General features: G+C 33.9%; 2 protein-coding genes across 6 annotated transcripts in view; one reads left to right on the top strand and one right to left on the bottom strand.

Moving 5' to 3' along the window:
* The window catches only part of LOC100644292 (MOB kinase activator-like 2), a 64,526-nt gene extending 62,569 nt beyond the window's left edge, over positions 1-1,957 (bottom strand). Inside the window, exon 1 of one of the 2 annotated variants that reach the window (XM_048406585.1) lies at positions 1,511-1,957. Coding sequence is in view for 1 of the 2 variants with exons in the window: in XM_012309348.3 (XP_012164738.1) it covers positions 1,511-1,515 (5 nt within the window). In the remaining variant the exon portion in view is untranslated. The remainder of the gene's footprint in view (positions 1-1,510) is intronic. The other variant, XM_012309348.3, reaches the window with a different exon arrangement.
* A 365-nt stretch (positions 1,958-2,322) lies between these two features.
* LOC100643804 (myelin expression factor 2) overlaps positions 2,323-18,040 on the top strand; it is a 91,295-nt gene continuing 75,577 nt past the window's right edge. Inside the window, exons 1-3 of one of the 4 annotated variants that reach the window (XM_048406579.1) lie at positions 2,787-3,934; positions 4,026-4,088; positions 7,633-7,852. The gene's annotated coding sequence lies outside the window, so the exon portion shown is untranslated. The other 3 variants (XM_048406581.1, XM_048406580.1, XM_020863328.2) reach the window with 3 other exon arrangements.

The raw sequence follows: 18,040 nt of genomic DNA, 5'->3' as shown, positions 1-18,040 counted from the left end.
ACGAATTATCAACATCGTGGTTTTTTCCTTTAGCGATGATTCGTATGCAGAAATCGCAAAAGGTAGTGGTGCGTGATAACTTTATCGTCGCGACAGCGATATGCCTGCACTTTCGTATCGTGAACATTTGATAAAGTAATTCTAAAAGATTCGAACATTCAAGTGATTCGTCATGATCGAGTGTTTTTCATTCGTTCAAACATATATGTCGATATTTCTTAAGTTGGTAACATTGAAATAAATTTTCCTTTTCGAAGGAACTTGAAGTAACAATTTTATGGCAAAATATGGCACTCTGAATCGTTTATGTTTCGAGTTTTCATTAATACAACAATCAGAATGGTAATATAGGAAATCTATACTATTGACACAATGAGTATGCTATATTATTTGAAAACTACGTACTTTACTTGGAGGATGAACTTAGGTATACGTCAGACACCAATACAGAACGGTATCAAACACGACACAAGCATAATACTCACACGTGTCACGACATAATTAAAGAGGAAAAAGGTAGTAACAACGCAGTAACAACGTGACACATCGCCGTTTCTGAATTTACAAAATAGATAAAATCATTTCGATATTTTCTACGGATGGCTAACACAGACAATAACCTAAAATTGAAAAGACCTAAAGCTACCTTATTTTGCAATTTTAACTACTCTATACTCTATTCTAAATAACACACTTCTTGAACGCTGATAAAACATTTTTGAAAATATCGGCCAGGTACAATGCACGCATCACGCGTATCATCAGCAGAAAATGAAATACAATAATAAGATAATGTAAGTAGATTTGCAGATGCGGTCAAGTTTAATGGATTTTGCGTAAAAAAATGTTATTCGTTTCATGTTTTTCAGCTTTTTTTCCTTGGATGTCATGCAATTCACGTTTACGTAATTCTTATAAGTTGGTGCATGTACTCTCTTACGTATCGCGATAAAAGGGTAAAAATAAGAAATCCAATAAACGTAACGTGAATTGTCAGCGTTTGGCAAACACATACGGACATTTTTAACGTCGCCACTTGAAACCGCATTTTTACATAAAAATATCAATATCCTGAATTCTGACGATCTTTGTAACCTGACCAAGAACAATATAATTGACGCTATCATCGGCACTGTCAGCGATTTTCGTGAATATAAAGCGACGGCGAGCAGAACGAGGAGACACTGTGCGGTCGAACGACGGTGTTCTATCCACGCGCTATTTTCCCGAACGAAATTTTGAATAGTATCATGCATAGAAACGCGAGACACGATGAAACGATAAAACGAAAAATTGCAGAGTTTACTTTCTTTCAGAAAAAAGGAAACGACAAGACGATTATTAAACGTGCAACGGAGTACAAACCGGAGCGAGAGAGCGTCAACCTCGACGGGGAGGTTAGGCCATCAATGAACGTCGAGGTTAACCTTTTATTCCATGGCTCCGGTGATTCTCGAGTTATCGAGAAAATCGTTGACCGAACGTGAAAATTTCGCTCGAAAACACTTACCCCATAAACCAGTCCACGGTATCGCGGAGATACTCGGGTAACCTATCCAGCTTGGATGATTTTCAGTTGGATCACCGCTGAGGAAAGTAGCACGAGAGTCGAGAAAACAAAATAAATTCTCTCTCTCTCCACTAACACCAGCAGCAGCAGCAGCAGCAGCAGCGGCGCACGTTTCGTGATCTCGTCAAATCTAACATGGCGAAGCTCTATTGTCACCTGTTCCCGTCATGCCTCACTTGCCCCCCTTCACCAGAAAATACTACCGATTTATCGCCGCCAGCGCGTACTTCGTCGCTGTATTTATGACACCGTTCCGATTCTATCCTCGATACACGGATCCGACGTATCTATGCCAATCGAACGCAAGTCTGAATGTGCACGACACCACACCACAAGGGGAAAGTCCAACTTAAACCGCACAGCTGATCAGCCGACGTTGAAAAACCAATTCAATCGCACACCCCCGTTTTGATACCTGACTGCAGAGGGTAGTACCTATCGCGCCTACTGGCTTACGAATGGTTCCCGACACAACCTTTCGCTATGAGATAGGCTGATGGTAAAACATTTCGAGTCGGTAACATCACAAGTAACCAGGTCTCACTAGTAACCAATAATAATACTCGCGTAGTTACACTAGTTTCCACCTTAACCTACAGTTGATACAGTGCTTTTATCACTGATGATGAAACGAGGTATAGACATTGACTAAGGATAACGGAATAAAAATGACATTAAATAGAATTTCGTGTCTCACGTTTTGATATAACAATCTCGAAAAAAGTCAGTGTTTCTCACGCCCTCTACAGTTTATGCATCGCGACGATTGTAATTAGTCCGCTTGAACGCGTTCTGTTTATTAAGATAAAACTTAATACAGTGCTACTAAATAAATCTCTGGTCAGTGATTTTATTTATTCGATAGTGAATTATTATATAATATGAACGAGAAATCGTAGGTAGTAAGGACGTAAATATTTATCGCATGGAAGGCTCAAATAAACAAAATTCTGGGGCATATTACAGACGCCATTAAATACAATAACGTGAATAATTAAATTAATAATTTGTCTAAAACAACATAATCTTATATTATAAAGTAAGACAGATTTATGTGTGTGAAAATATATGTATTAGATACATATGTTTAATAATTAATCGTTGAACGATGATTACGTTAAGAAAATATATAAATTATTACAAAATATTCCGAGGCGCTGTGAAAACTAAAAATCTTGTAAAAGAATTTCGAAAAATTTATATTATTATTAATCTATATTATTAATCTATATTATTAATCTATATTATTTCAAATTGAAATATTTAAATTTTTTCATTTTGGAATGAAATTATAATGGAAACATCACATTTCATCGGCAAATAGTCACTGCTCAACCGTCCTTCCGGAACTTCGTCACCAGGTTTTAATTAACTATAAGATAGATACCTATGAAGTCCATTATGAACCTATCCTGTACATAAATGCTTATCTGACTTAGAACAAAAAATGAAAATCTTATTATGTTGATAAGAAAAATTTATTGTTTTGATATTGTACAATGTACATGTGTAATGCACGTGATGTGTGTGTAATATTTTATTATTTTGATATCTTGTTGTGTATTTTATTTATAACTTCATATAAGGCTTTAGTTTTAATTCAAATCAGTACTATACTGAATCGACAACGTCGCATACGACCGAGAATTGGTATAGAGGTTGAGATGATCCTCAAAACGTGGGCCACGAAAAACATTGAATGTCACGTTTATTCTGTATTTCTGTGCAAACAGTTTCTTATATCAAATCGGTCAAACGTAACTATATCGGAAATAAACTAAAAAAAAAAAATACGTTGTACCTCGTCGGTACATATAGACTATGTACAGACTACGGTCGCTTACGTAGATCTGAAAATTTCAGTAGATTTTCAGGGTTTTAATTCCAAGAGGTGTGTTTTATAAATTGGCCGCTGGTAATAGCGCTGCGATCGATTTATTAGACTTCTGCATTTCACGCCATCTTTTCCATCCTTATCACTGTAAGTAACAAATATAGGTTAATGTATCATAATTTTATTCAATGTATTTAAAGTAAATGTATAGTATTTCATGTGATACAGAAAAATGTTATTTAGATAACATACATAACACACATAATGAGTGAAGATTTACATAATGGAGTGAAGTTCAGTTGTAGACAGGATTGTGTTGCAAATTCCAGTCACAACAAGCGCTGCATGATAAAACCTAAGAAATCGATCGAAGCGCCTTACCTGAGTAACATCTTCCGATACGTGAGAGCACGGACAAGGTACCTCATCGATAATCCGAGCCTAGCTCTAGTTCCTCTACTGGAGTTTCCAAATCTGTGTATGTCTGGCGTTACGTTATAATATTATAAAGTGACGACAGAGGATCACAGGTATTATAATCGCGAAATGTGTCAAAGTAAATGATCATCTTACGTGAGAATTGTCTGAAATTCATGAAAATTCATTGAAATATATCCACAGAATATTCAAAACAATACAGGCTTACAGCTCCATTGCAGTACCATCGAAGTTTTGTTCTCATAGGTAATGTATTTCAGTTACTGTGGAAGATAACCCATATATGCAAACGTTTGTTTTAACTTCTACAATCGGTTATAGTTATCCTTATATATTTTGAGGTGCTGTAGATATTACACATTTATTACGTATATGTGTACATGTAAAATGAAATATCTTTTGCGTGGAAATATATATGTAATTATAGGTACAATGATTTTATTTCTAGCTTGCATATGAATATAAACAGTAGTTTAAACCGTTTATGGCAGAATAAAATATTCATCTATACAATAGATTTACATCTGAATCCGATTAATATATTTTATTTCTAGCACATTTTTCTGCAACGTTAACGTATAACATACGATGTGAGAGCTATTATTATATATTACAAATCCATTATTCTAATGGAACATAGATGTAATATATTGTAACATGCAATAGGGAAAACTGATAACACGAGCTATTTAGGATTATAAACCTCTGTAGTAGTGAATACGTGTTCTGGTGGAACGGAGACATCGTTGATGCTTCGTATCAACAGAATATTGTATCTGTCTCTCATATAGGTGTACGGCTTCTCGTGTAATATATGTATGTGTATGCAGTACATGTACATAATATGAAACGATACGACCTCCAAGCGCAATTGATTCTGTATTTATTCTCCAGTACCCAACTTCATTTCGAAGTCTTCTTTTTACTATAACGTAATGACATTGCAAATATATTATTTGTACGTAATTAATTGCTTATAATTAATGTCGCGAATATTGTGGAATTTTCATTAATAAGTACAGCAGTACTTATTATCTTCATGTACTTCGTGATTTCTTCATGATTAATATTTTATTACAATTTTGGTAGATCATAATGTTAAATCAATATGCAATAATATTACTATATTAATTTTCCTGAAATGTATGGGTCAGCGACGATGTGATATTATATTCTTGATTTTATTATATCGGTTCGTAACTCGAAAGGCAATACATCGATAAAAACGTACTACAGGATTGTCGTGTTATAGATAATGAAACTTTGAAACGAGACATATTAAAAGTTCAACCCGAGTAACTGTACCATACGTTGAATACAATACATTCTTTAGACGAGAAAAAGACAACAGTAAAGAAAGTGCAACGGAAACAGAACTAAAGAACAAAGAACGAAGATGAAGTACGCTGTATGCAAAGCAGTGGTCCTCAAATATTTTTATATTTTCTACTTCTCTTGATTTTAAGAAACGCTCATATTGATATATCATGTATAGTGATACACAATATTTAAAAAAATTTATTTACACTAAAAATACATAAATATCTATAGTATGTATCTTTATTTAAAATTATGAACAAGTGTTCTGATTTCTTTAACTTTTACCTTCGAGAGCCGCTGTTACAAAGGATTAGAGGGAGAGAGAGGAATCGAATACATGAGAGAAACAAACGAAAGAAAATACAGGAGAAGAGAAAGATGGAAAACAGTAACGGAACAGGAAGAGGGAAAAACTGTGACAGAGGTGGCGGATGGGTAGGATGTTGCACACGCAAGTATGAACGAGAGTACGGACGTTATTAACACTATGCATCATATACCCGTGCTAGATGGAAATATAGCGAAGTTTTTTATTGCCCTAAAGATAAATCACGACAAAATGCTGAAGATTCACAATTTTTCGCTACATGTTTTATTTCGATTAAATTTTCTTACGGCTCTATAATAAAATTATCAGTCTTAAGGATTACTAATCTTCTGCATTAATGATTTAATAATCGTTTAGTGTTTATAAATGTCGTAAAAAATACAATGCATCTTCGCCATATTGCGTTCAGTTCTATCGCGTTACGAAAATCACTTCGTTTGATTAAATACTTTTAGAAGTGCGAGAATAATACAATAATTGGTAATTTTCAATAAATTTATAAATTGAATCGTTCAGAATACATCCAGCGAGAGGCTTGAAAACTTAAAAAAGATATTATATCTGCGGATATGTAGTATCTGACTTTCCTGTTGAATTATAAAAATATCGATATTTCATTCCAAAATAAAATACAAAAATAGAGATGACCTCGTTCGATATTTCTAAAGATCTTCTTGACGTAGGACTGGGGAATGTCAGTCATATACAACTGATATTTATTGAGTTTCAATAGTCGAAAGGATCGAAGCTCGTCTATTTCGATTGTGAGATATTTGTTCTGAATTGAACGCCTGAGAGGGAATTGAAATATTTCTTCTTCATCAAGGAGATTAGCGAGAGACTTTATTTATTTCTATTCTTTACAATGTTGCCAATTCTTAGACTTACTCCGAATAATCGATATCTTTTCTACAAATTTCTCTATTTTCTCAGAGTATGTACACTACATTCAAATCAAATGGTTTTTCTACCATTCAACTATTCTATATTGTATGTACACTGCGATACAGAAGTATTTGGGCAACTGAGTTAATTCTATTACAAGGTTCATATCTTTAATATATCTTTAGAATTATGATGGAGGAATGTTTCTGTACTATTATTTCTTTAATTATTGCCACAAATGGGATTAGATAATATGAACTATAACAAAGTCTTCTGAGTTCTTTGAATCGTCTTCAACTCAATCTTATCTTTCTATCTTTAAGAATTTCTTTAAGTTTGAAGAAAAGATGAAATGATCGTTATCGATATCCGCGATTTTTCGTTTCAATCTTTCGATAGAGACGTCGTTGAAACATTAAACGTTTTTTGGTTTGTTAAAACGAGATCACGATTCAAAGATAAGAATTCGAGGACCGAAGAATTCAGGAGAAATGAAGAGTTAATTGTGTCAACAAGGTAGTCGATAGAATAATGTTGCTTTTCACGTATTTCACACTGAGTCTTCAGTGTCTATAGGTATTCGAACGACCGTAAACATAAATCGGTGTTTCTAAAATCGATTGCCATGCCAGCACACAATACGTTTCTACCGGTTCAGTGGCGTAACACGTATTGCGCCTGTTAGTCTCCATTTGTACGTCTACCAAATTTCATTTCCAATTCCAATAGCCGCCAAACTTCAAATAGATCGAGATAAGGCGTACGACGGTGGAATTAGTGGATGGCAGACAACGCACACGCTGTTATGAATTTTCTAACTCGGAACGTCGAAGGAGACGTACCTATAATAAAATTGAATCAAATGATACGAAAGAGATTCCAGTTTTAAGCACTTTACGCGCGGTAAAATCCGATTCATGACAAATTCAAATCCTCCGCATCTTCTCATGAGTAATTCATTGCACGTTCTTGAATTATAAACTTCTCTTACGAGCGTAACGAATCCTCCAGATTCAGCTGGGAAATGTATTTAATTACATTTTTAAGGAGAACATTAATTTTTAGCATGCGAGCTGAAATTTTAATTTAGTTGAACGTCGCCGCACTCCTCTATCTCAGCTACTTTATATTTAAATTTGAAAAAACAATTATCGCGTCTTCTATCGTTTTTCTTTCTTTTTTTTTTCATTTGATAACTTTTATTAGTTTTGAAACGTGACTTGCAGTCCCATACGTATTTATCGTGTTTTGTTTCAGTGATCTTCGCTTATAACGGGATCTTATATTCCGATAGGTCTGAGTGGTGTTAGAAAAATCATAACATTATTGTGGAACGTATTGCACCTACCATTGGTCTCGTACAAGTTAAGGCAAAGAAAAAGAGGAGAAAGAGAAGAAATGAAAATATTACATGTTAGGACAGATAAGGACACCATGATCTTCCGCTGGCTTCTCGACGAGCTAAATGTAAATTTGGGTAAGTCACTTTGGAAGTTGGTATACTGGGTGTACGCGTGGTATGGCAGCTTATACGACCGCAGTGGTGCAACGTAGAACAAAACGGCTTAGTTCTGATATCCAGCTCACGAGTGTGTTGCGTTATCCACCCCGGAACTTAGCTAATTTCGCTTTAGTCTGTGTCCAATGTTTATGCCTGTGTAGCTACCCGGTCTCGTTACAAGTTTTTTAGCTCTTTAAGCGTTTCATGTTGTTTTACTGAATATACATTGATAAATATTCCGTTATCTTTGCATCAGTTGCATATTGTTTGCAGTAAACAAATTAATCTCTTCACACACGCACATGTATTTCATGTTAATATATGTTAAACACTACGTGCAATTTTTATTTATTATTGAAGCACAACTGAAATGAATCGAAATGGAAATCGTTGAATGTAATTTCTGTTCTTTCGTAATTAAATACTCACGCTACCACAGTGGATTGAAGCAAAATGACCGCCACAGATTCTTATACTTTGGTATAATATATATCGTTTATTGTAAAGAATAATCATTTCAGATTTATTCTTTTAACCAAGCATGTTATTTATGTGTTTATTTATTTTCCAGCTAAATTACGTTTAAAGCGTCACACATGCGTGGTAAACGTGCCGAACAGCGTGCTATGATAAACATTTCATGACAAGTCGACATTCAAAGTCTAGTTTAAAGTTATTAGTACGTAATTTACTTAGTTACTTAGTTCTTGGTTATCGATTGAGGTTTACATAATTTGAATTTCGTTGCATCGTAGAGCATTTTGTAAATGTATTGAATTTCTATCAACACACAGCACTTTTCATTTGAGCTTTTGCATGTAATCTTTTGTTCGCTACTTACTACTTTGAGATTAAATTTCCCCCCAAGAACTTTATCCTGTGAAGTGGATATTCTAAATTATCCTGAAGCTGCATCTGTCGATTCTATTCATTGTTTTCAGCAAATTTTATACTTACAAGCACAATGCACCACAAAATGCTCTAGCGTTACAAGTACATTTTAAAATTAACTCGTACCTTACACGACGAGCACGTATCTTCCTTATCTCGCCTCTAAATTATTGCTAGGTCATTGTGCCAGATTATTTTAATTACTTGTCCCTTTTAGGGGCTAAGGTCGTTTTCAACGTTCCTTTTGCTACAAACCCTCTTACTCTTTATTCATTGACAACGTGCGCCCTATCGTTCTATCAGATCTTAATGTTATGAAGGGAAACACCATTCGAAGAATGGAATGAGAAGATGGAAATTTCGTTTAATCAGAGGAACGTGCGTTGTGATTTTTGTCGTGGTATGGCTATTGAAGTTTATTAGCCACGCGAGGTTCGAAGTCCGTATATGGCCTTGAAAACGTTTCGCATAATTGCGGTAGATTCCACCGCAGTCGAGATGATACAGGATAGATAAATTTCATGGTCACAGAGTTATAAAGATATAGATATAAATAGATACAGATATAGTAGATGTAAAGTTTGGTAGCCCGTACCTAACATTGCCAGGGTGAATAAACTTTTTCGCGATACTTAAATCGTATTTGACACGAATCGTTATTAGAATGCGGAATGTTCATGCAAATTCACATTTTTACAGATAATGATGAAAAAATCGAACAGGATAATAATCATCGTAATCATATCATATGGGTTTCATTATATAGTATTCTGATTGGTTTTAGCATTATTTCGAGTTCATACGGTTTGCATCACCCACGCCTATTCCTTCGAAAATCTTCAACATCTGTATATATCTCGCATAATTTGCGAAAATGTTACTTTGATAGTAAGTTTAAAGTGGATAACTGTCCAGTAGCGTTATCTACATGGCTGCAAACAGTAGCGGCGATTCCAAAATTCAGTTATCCACGTAGAACGTTATTCCGAGGCATCGGACAGCAGCATTTAAATATGAAGCACCCTATTATTAGACACGTTTCTGTTCGCCGTTTAAAGGATCCTGTAAAACGTTTCGAGTTAAACTCGCTGGAGGGACGAAAATCCTAGATTTAGTAGCATCAGCAGCCTTAACACGGATTATCCATACGGCGTATCTATTATACCGTGCTTGTACCGCGACGACGATAAATGACGTTGATAATGGCGAAAGCTTGTCCCGCTTTGATATTTATAACGGCGTGATGCCGCGTCTCGTCGGTTGTCTTCGCAAATCCCAAGAACCGTCCTGCCCTGATGTGCATATGTGTACGCCATACCTACGAGCACGTATATTTTAGTTGGCTTTTTCTCCCAGACGATCGTCCGGGGACACATGTTGTCAAATATTCTAGGAGTGCCCCTTGAGGCCTGTTTCTCTTCAGGCTTGACTTTGGATTCATCTCTCGACCGCTCGTTTCCTTCCGCTCCCGAAGAAGTTTCGCGACAGCTATCCTCGACTACAGTGACAGCTCTTTTGACCGGGTAAGATGTTTCTCCTGGCTATCCTCAGGATATTTGAAAATCCGCCGCCTTTGAGTCGCCAGCTACATCCACAATAATAACTTATACTTCAACTTTGTGCTTTAAATAATAAGGCAAGTAGAATGATGAAGTAAGTGGATGGTCGGTGTTTGATATGCATAACTTGAATAATTGAGTACGATAGGATCTTATCTTAGAGATTATGGAAAGAAGATATTATAATGGGAATTGGGTAACAGAGAAGGCGTACTTTTCTAGAATTTTAATCGTATTTCATATTAATCAAGAATTTTTCCTCAAAAGGTTATCATCAGCTGAACGCGTTCTTCTCGGTAATTAAATGTAATTGATTTTATGAATTGAAATATGAAGACACAGAGATATTGAAATTAAGAATTAGTTATTTAACAGTGTAGCAGGAGAAAGACTTGGACATATTGTTAAATATAATACTACAAATTTTTAACTCATATGCAATGCGATTATTAATATTTATTTTCTATAAAAAATCAAAAGTATATATATTTTTTGTATCTGAGGTGAAAAATGGAGGAAATTTGGACGATAAGGGGATGATGATTTTCTAAATATTTCATTTTCAACTCATCTTTATCTTATTGTATTGTCAATGAGTTAAGTCAACTTGTGTTTGAAAAAGGGACTTTCGAGAGATCTTCTTTATTTAACATTTATAATCATATTAAGATACGAGTAGGTACTATCGTGTGATTTTCTACTTTGTAGAAGAATTATAAGGATCGATTTCAATTTACGAGAACAGAAGAGGTATAGAACGTATAGCGTGTAATTTCATATCAACCAAGTCAAGTTTGGTCGTGCAATTCTCGAAAGCAACGTGTCCGTCGAATATTACGACAGCTCGACGTACCGTCTCCTGAAGTAACGCTGCGAATACCAACAGCCACTTTGTTTCCTTTTCATAAGAGTTCAGCTTTCCTCTTATACACGGCACTCTGACCGACTTTGGCTATGACTTTTTTATTGTATTCTCTTTAACTATACAATACGTCGTCAAGTTTAAAGAATTGCAGCTATCAAAATGTGAAGGGATCATAACTTTATGGAACCTTATAATATATGTATACATAATCATAAGTTTACGCGGAATTTTTTAATTTATTTGCTAAATAATACTCGTATTTGTTAAAATAAATCTATGAAGCATTCTACGCAGTGAATATTCCAAATTAATTTCTAATCTTCAATTTCTAAGATCTCTAATTCCATTATCACTTATCACACATATACCAGTACGTTCGTAGCGTAAATTTTAACGCTCTGACATAGAAAATAGTATTTTATCTAAAACACGAGTATTAAAAATTAATACGACTTCAAACTTCACTCAAACATTTTTTCTCTCTCGTGTACTGAATTTTTCCGATTTAACCCATTTGGTAGACGAGTCAGCTGCGATAGTCATTTTTTCGAGTGTTTCCTTGAATAAGAAAAAAAAAAAGGAATTGTAACTGCAAGCTTGTTTTTTTAAAAAAGAGCGCAGAAAATATATGATGATAGAACATGCACATCTATACCGTAGTGACGTGTAGAAAAAGTTAGAAAAATACATGCAACGTGGGTAGTGGTCTTAAGCATATAACAAGTATCAAACAGATGGTCTCACTGAATACTGCGACTTATTCGTATTCCGAATAGCTGCTTGTTTAAATGTTCTTTTGATCTCCTTCAAATATAATATGCTACGTCTGTGACGTCGATCTTATAACGTTTGTATACATTTTCAGGATCGTTTAATATTTCACTAATACATGTCATGAGAGTTGGCTGTTGTTACAATGCTCATAAAATTTCAAAATATTTCGTATGACACGTGTGATACGTTCATAAATGGTGTCAAACATGTGCACGAATACTTTGGTAAACCATTGTAGACAGAGCTGAAGTAGCAGGTAGAACTTGTTTTACTTTACAAAATACTAACTTGGACGTTACCATAGTAGATATACTTAACCGACCTGTTCCAAGTGAATTTTTGATTAATGCTGAAGCGAACGATACAGACACGTCTAGTCAGGACGCCAACCAGTGGTTTTGTCTTTGCGGTCGTGCTCAATATGTCGTCGCGTATCGTGCGCTCTTGCGATTGACAAACGACCGCAACATCAACTCTGCGTTGGCCAAACGCAAAGCTGATGGGTGTTCGTAATCATCGAACCTCTTGGCTCCCTCAAGTAATCCGTTTTGCCCTGTAAATTACAGCTTCGACATGGTTGAATGCGCGCTACACTTCGTTTCACATTTCCAATCTTGTGTTTGTCTTTCCTTATTCGCATTGCTATAAAAGCTGATTACGTTGAGCAAAATCTGTTATGATAAGTGCTCCTTCAAATACTAAAGTATCAAGTACTAAGTACCAAGTGTTAAATATTAAATGAACGAGGTAAAATAACGATGAAATAATAATAAAAGAAATAAGTTAAATAATGTTCAATTTTTGTGCAAATATGTAGTACAGTTTGGCAAGCTTTCAGTTATTAGCCTTACTGTGTTCTTTCTATAATTTTCGACCGGATCATATCTTTTTGTCGTTCCGAATTTTTGTTAAGTTTGAGGAAAATGAGAAGGAATCGTTGTTTCAAATTTTCTTAAAAGTTTCTTTGTTTCGTTTGTTGGAAACGAATTAAATTGCGAAATTGAGACACAAAGAATTGATAGATCGCAGCAGAGTTAACTAGGGATACTTCAAAACTCTGTGACTTCTGAAATGAATGCATATGCCAGATCATACGTCATTCCTGATCAGTAAACATCGCCTAATGAAGGATAACTCAGTCTAGTTGTGTGGAACACCTTGTATGTATATATACATATATATATTTTTTCATATATTGGAATCTGTTACAATTTCCCAGCTAATGAAAGAGATCACAGAATCAGAATGTCTTGTTGATCTTGCAAAAATAATTTACTAATGCGCCCTTATAAATACTTCACTACAAACGTTACAGCATTTGTAAGTTTGGTGCTTTTAATAATGACGAGATGTTGCTTGAAAAGTTTTCCTCCTTGAAAATCAAAGTTGTTACGTAGTATAAATTGCAGCAAAGTTTGAAGCGTTTAAATCGGTTTGAAATTATTAGAGTCGCTTGAATATACAACATGCGAGTTGGTTAAATGTCACTCTTTATATATGAATTGAAAGATCTTGTAAGTTTATAATTATTTATCTTTTCTGCGTATGATATTTTGAAATATTTGTTAATTTAACACCGTAAAACACATTGATTCAAATATGAGTCGCAACATGTTAAAATATTGTTATTTTCCATGGCTCGAGGTGGCCACCATGTTCATTTTCATTAAAAACAAAAAACGCAGGAAAACGAGAAAAGTAGAGAGGGGAAGGAGGAATAATAACGTAAATAAAGACAGTAGCTTCGTTTGCGAGTTAATGTAAAACATCGGATAAAGTCTATAGAAATATTTTCATAAAAGATTTTTAACATTCTCTTTATTATTCTTCAGTGGCTTTTTATGTTGACCCCTGCACGTGCAAGGCACGAAAGCTTTTAACGTTTGCATTTTACATTGCACAGCGTTTCTAATTCTCGACGATAAAACGTCTTCTTGGAACGGTGACATGCTCGCTAAGACACACGTATATGAGTATGCCTGGGAAGGGTTAAAATATGTTTATCGCAGTATGATTTTTATTATCTCTTCGCATTTATGCTTTCTCGCCAGTTACGTTTCTTTCAATCCATTGGTTGCTTCAATTACTTCAGTTCGCTCCCTCTTTTTATTACGTTTCTCTACTTTTCGGTATTCCGTTTTATGTTCGCCATATCGTAGTATTATCGGAGTATTACCACCGTGAAAGTGCAATATACGAATTGGATGTATGTCAATCGTCGTAAGTATCGTTCCATTGAAATCGAACCTTTTACTTATGATCGACATTAAATATTTCCGTACCTATAATGCTGACATAGATATATCAATTGACAATGTAATTGTTGTAATTTCTCATACTCGATATATTATTTTAATCTTTACTTCTCAACAATTATTCCACGATGAATAATAAATAATAGAAATTTTCTATATACATGTAACATAAAACCAATCTACGAAGGATTCTTTCATTTCTAAACTTTGTATTACTATAATTTTCTAATTCATATGCATATTCGTTCGCATTATACACTTAAAACTTTTCATTTTCTTCACTTATAGTTGTATCAGTCCCTTATGATGCTTATGGTGTTTTAGAAATCTTCGTACGAATTACAAAAGAAAAAGGACCTTCCGAGGTCTAGCTTCCATCATGATAATCTCAATTATAATTCACCTTTATATTCTGCGAATACATTTATACCTCGTAATTTAACATCATTAATAATTGTATTATATTTATATTTATGTACATTCTAGCTTCAGCGAAGAATCGACAGAGCGACGTCGAAAGATATCAATCACAGTCGAAGCCCGATATTTTTCATTCCCTTCCTCTTCATACTTGCACGTTATTCGTTTTCCTGTTCCCCTTTATCGCTTGAAGAATTGGTGACATCGACGCATCACGGAAATGCAACGGTTACGTTGGTTGCATTGCTATGTACCACGGGTCACTTGTGTGAGAGGTCAATTTATACGAGGTGGAAAGGAAGATCGTTGAGAACAAGAGTTGAAGCGAGAACTAGGGACGAGTGGAAAAGCTGTAAGGGTAGTGGATAGAATGGGTAAATGATAAATATTTCAACCAGCGGCATACTCGACGAAACGAACTCGCAACTTAGGTGGTATAGGTCAGGGTTTAGCTTTAGTCGGTAGCTGCTAAAACTAACCGCGTAAAATATACAATGCCAGGAAATTCAGCTTTCTCTTCTCTTCCTCTTCAACATCCCTCGTTGTTCGCTTTATGGACTTCGTGTCGGAGGTCGTGTCGAACAGAAGTTTCAAAATAACTTATTTGCTACTGACAGCTGCGCGGGATTATTTTAGATTTTAATACCATGACAATAATGCTTACGATTTTATTATATACTGTAGCATAAAAGTTTGCTGACTGCGTGTTTCATAAAAGCCAAGAATTATCTAAAATGTCAATTTGGAATTGTCCTGTTACTTTAGAAAATTTTGTTATCGGACGCTTATCGAAATAAAAGAATGTTATTTATAGATAGACGGTATTGACTATCCGAGTTAGGACTAAAATTAACAAAAGGTTCTGTAAAAATGTAATTGAGAAGATATTCAAAATTTTTGACCAGTCGTGTATTAAGCCAGCAGTATTTGTATAAGTTGGACGAACAAAGTAGAAGCATTACGTAATTCTATGTAATTTGCGTAGAAGCTTAGCAAGGAGAGAATGTTATTTTTGAATTTTAATCTTGCCGAGGTTTATACGAAAATGTGCATTTAAATGGTATAATTATCTAGAATTTAATTTTATCAATTACATATTTAAATAAATATAATGGACATACAAGCAGTTGTTAGAAAAGATTCAAAGTATTCAAGATGTTAAGACGTTAAAGATACTGTGTTTTGTTGTTAGATTATTTTTCATATTGATTACACAAGATAGCAAATTGTGGCATTATTATTATTATTATTATTATAATTTATGGCTTTAGAGGAATTTGTGCTTTATTTTAAACTCTGATTTATTTTGATCTTTTTAGTAGATAAATTATAGCATAACAAAGATTACAGAAGGAGTATGAAGTGGAAAAGATTTTCTGAGGATATATTCATTTTCTTGGTTAAAGTATTATTTTGCTTTGCCGAGTTAAATGGTGTTCAGCATGCAAGCTGAATTTTGGACCTTCTAAATGTGTTAAAATATTTTACGGGAGAGAAATATAATAAATATAATACCTACTTCGTTAAATCCCTTGTTCCTGTAAAAAGATACTCTCCCTTTTGTTGCTACATTTTCAGTTCATTGATTCATATATAAACACGTTAAATACAGCAACGACTTAAAATATTTTAATTATTCTGATTATAGAGTCTTAATCATGAAGGTTTTAATTTCATACACTTTTCATAAATTTTTAAATAATTTTGCTCGGATTTATTTTTATAGATTTTTAATTATTTCTTGTTCTAAAATTTAAACAAAATTGTTTTCCTAAACTAACAGAGTCATGCAACAATGTAGAGAAGTAATTTTAATAAATCATAAATAATGATAATTAATAATATGAGAGTATTAATGGTATCAAGAGTCTTCGTATTTCAAATTTCAAATTTTAAAGTTTCAAATTCGGAGGAAAAATCGCTTAAAGACTATAAGAACGCAACCTATTTTTCTGGCACGCGTAACGGAGTTTGTTAGGGGGAATTTTCTTTTTGCGCTTTTTCATTCGTTTGTTATCAGCAAGCAAGCTGCAAGTTTATCACGCGATCCTAGATGTGGTTTTTTCAGGAGGAGGCGTCTAATATCTGCGTGACTCGATTCGAAGCGCGTTATTCTGATATAAATTACAGCCACGTAACTCCACTTCCACGGACCTTCGTGACATTTTTACTTTTGAAGAAGCGAGATCATAGATACGGTCAAATTGTTGGTTCGTTCATTAGATACCACGGTGATTGTGAGTTAAGTAATATACTTTTGCTGCTAATTGTAAATAAAAGTAACTTTGTTTTAAATCTCATATAAATGGTATTACAACTAAAAATACAGTAATTGCTAGGAAAACTAAAATTCTATTAGACTTTTCCTTATATGGAATATATCGTGGAAATGGAAAGTAATGTAATATTTTTAATTAGATATTTTTTAAAATTAAATTTTGCTTGCAATCAGACAAATCCTTCTAACTGGATTAAATTACCTCTGAATAATAAAAATCTTAATTCGGTTGGAAAAATTATATAAACGTGAAACGTGGAAAGAGGGACTGTACGAAATATATTTTACGTAGATCTTTATCTATTTATACCTATAATTAAAGTATAAAGGTATATTCGTTTTTGCACTTTCTTTCATCGTTCCATTAATTTTTAAAATTTTTACGCCTGATATAAACAATAAAAGTTAGAGGAGAACTTTGAAAATTATAGCACGATGAATTCTTTTTCTCTGTCATTTCTTTCCTTTTTCATAGATAAATTTTCGTACGTTTCAGTAGTTTCCAGCTTTAATTAATAATTTATAACTTAGCTATAATAAGAAAAGTAGAAGACTAGCGGCCGAAGTTCCTCAAAGTCAAGAAAATAAATTTGACACCAAAGAACTTTGATAACCACCGTATTAAAAGAAATCGGCTTTGCCGGAACGTATTAAAGCTGAAAGCCATTAAAGAAATTAAGCGAACCGTTGCATTCGTTGAGGTATTTCTGAAAACTTTTAATAGTGGGTTTGATTAAAACTAGATAAGAGGCTGCATATCGGATTTAGCGATCATGAAACGACCTTAACAATATATTTTTTAAGGAAAAGATATGAGATGCGTTTCGGTAGCAGTATCTCATTTTTAAATCAAATTAACAGCGGTTATTAAATGTTCCAGGATATATAACAAATTCATAGAGTCATAAAATTAAAAAAGACATAATGTATTATATATATATATATAAATATATATATGTATTGTATTATATAAATAGATTTATATAAATAGACAAAGGATGTTTATGTATTTATGAGAAATTTAAATGTGTTAAAATAAACAGAACATACATGTAATATACAAAGGAATATACAAGAGATCTAAAACAAAAGTATTCATTATAGTAATCTGAATTTGCATAA

This window comes from Bombus terrestris, chromosome 6, assembly GCF_910591885.1.
Source record: "Bombus terrestris chromosome 6, iyBomTerr1.2, whole genome shotgun sequence".
NCBI lineage: Eukaryota > Metazoa > Arthropoda > Insecta > Hymenoptera > Apidae > Bombus > Bombus terrestris.
The sequence above is the reverse complement of the archived record's forward strand: the minus strand, read 5'-3'. Positions and strand labels throughout refer to the sequence as shown.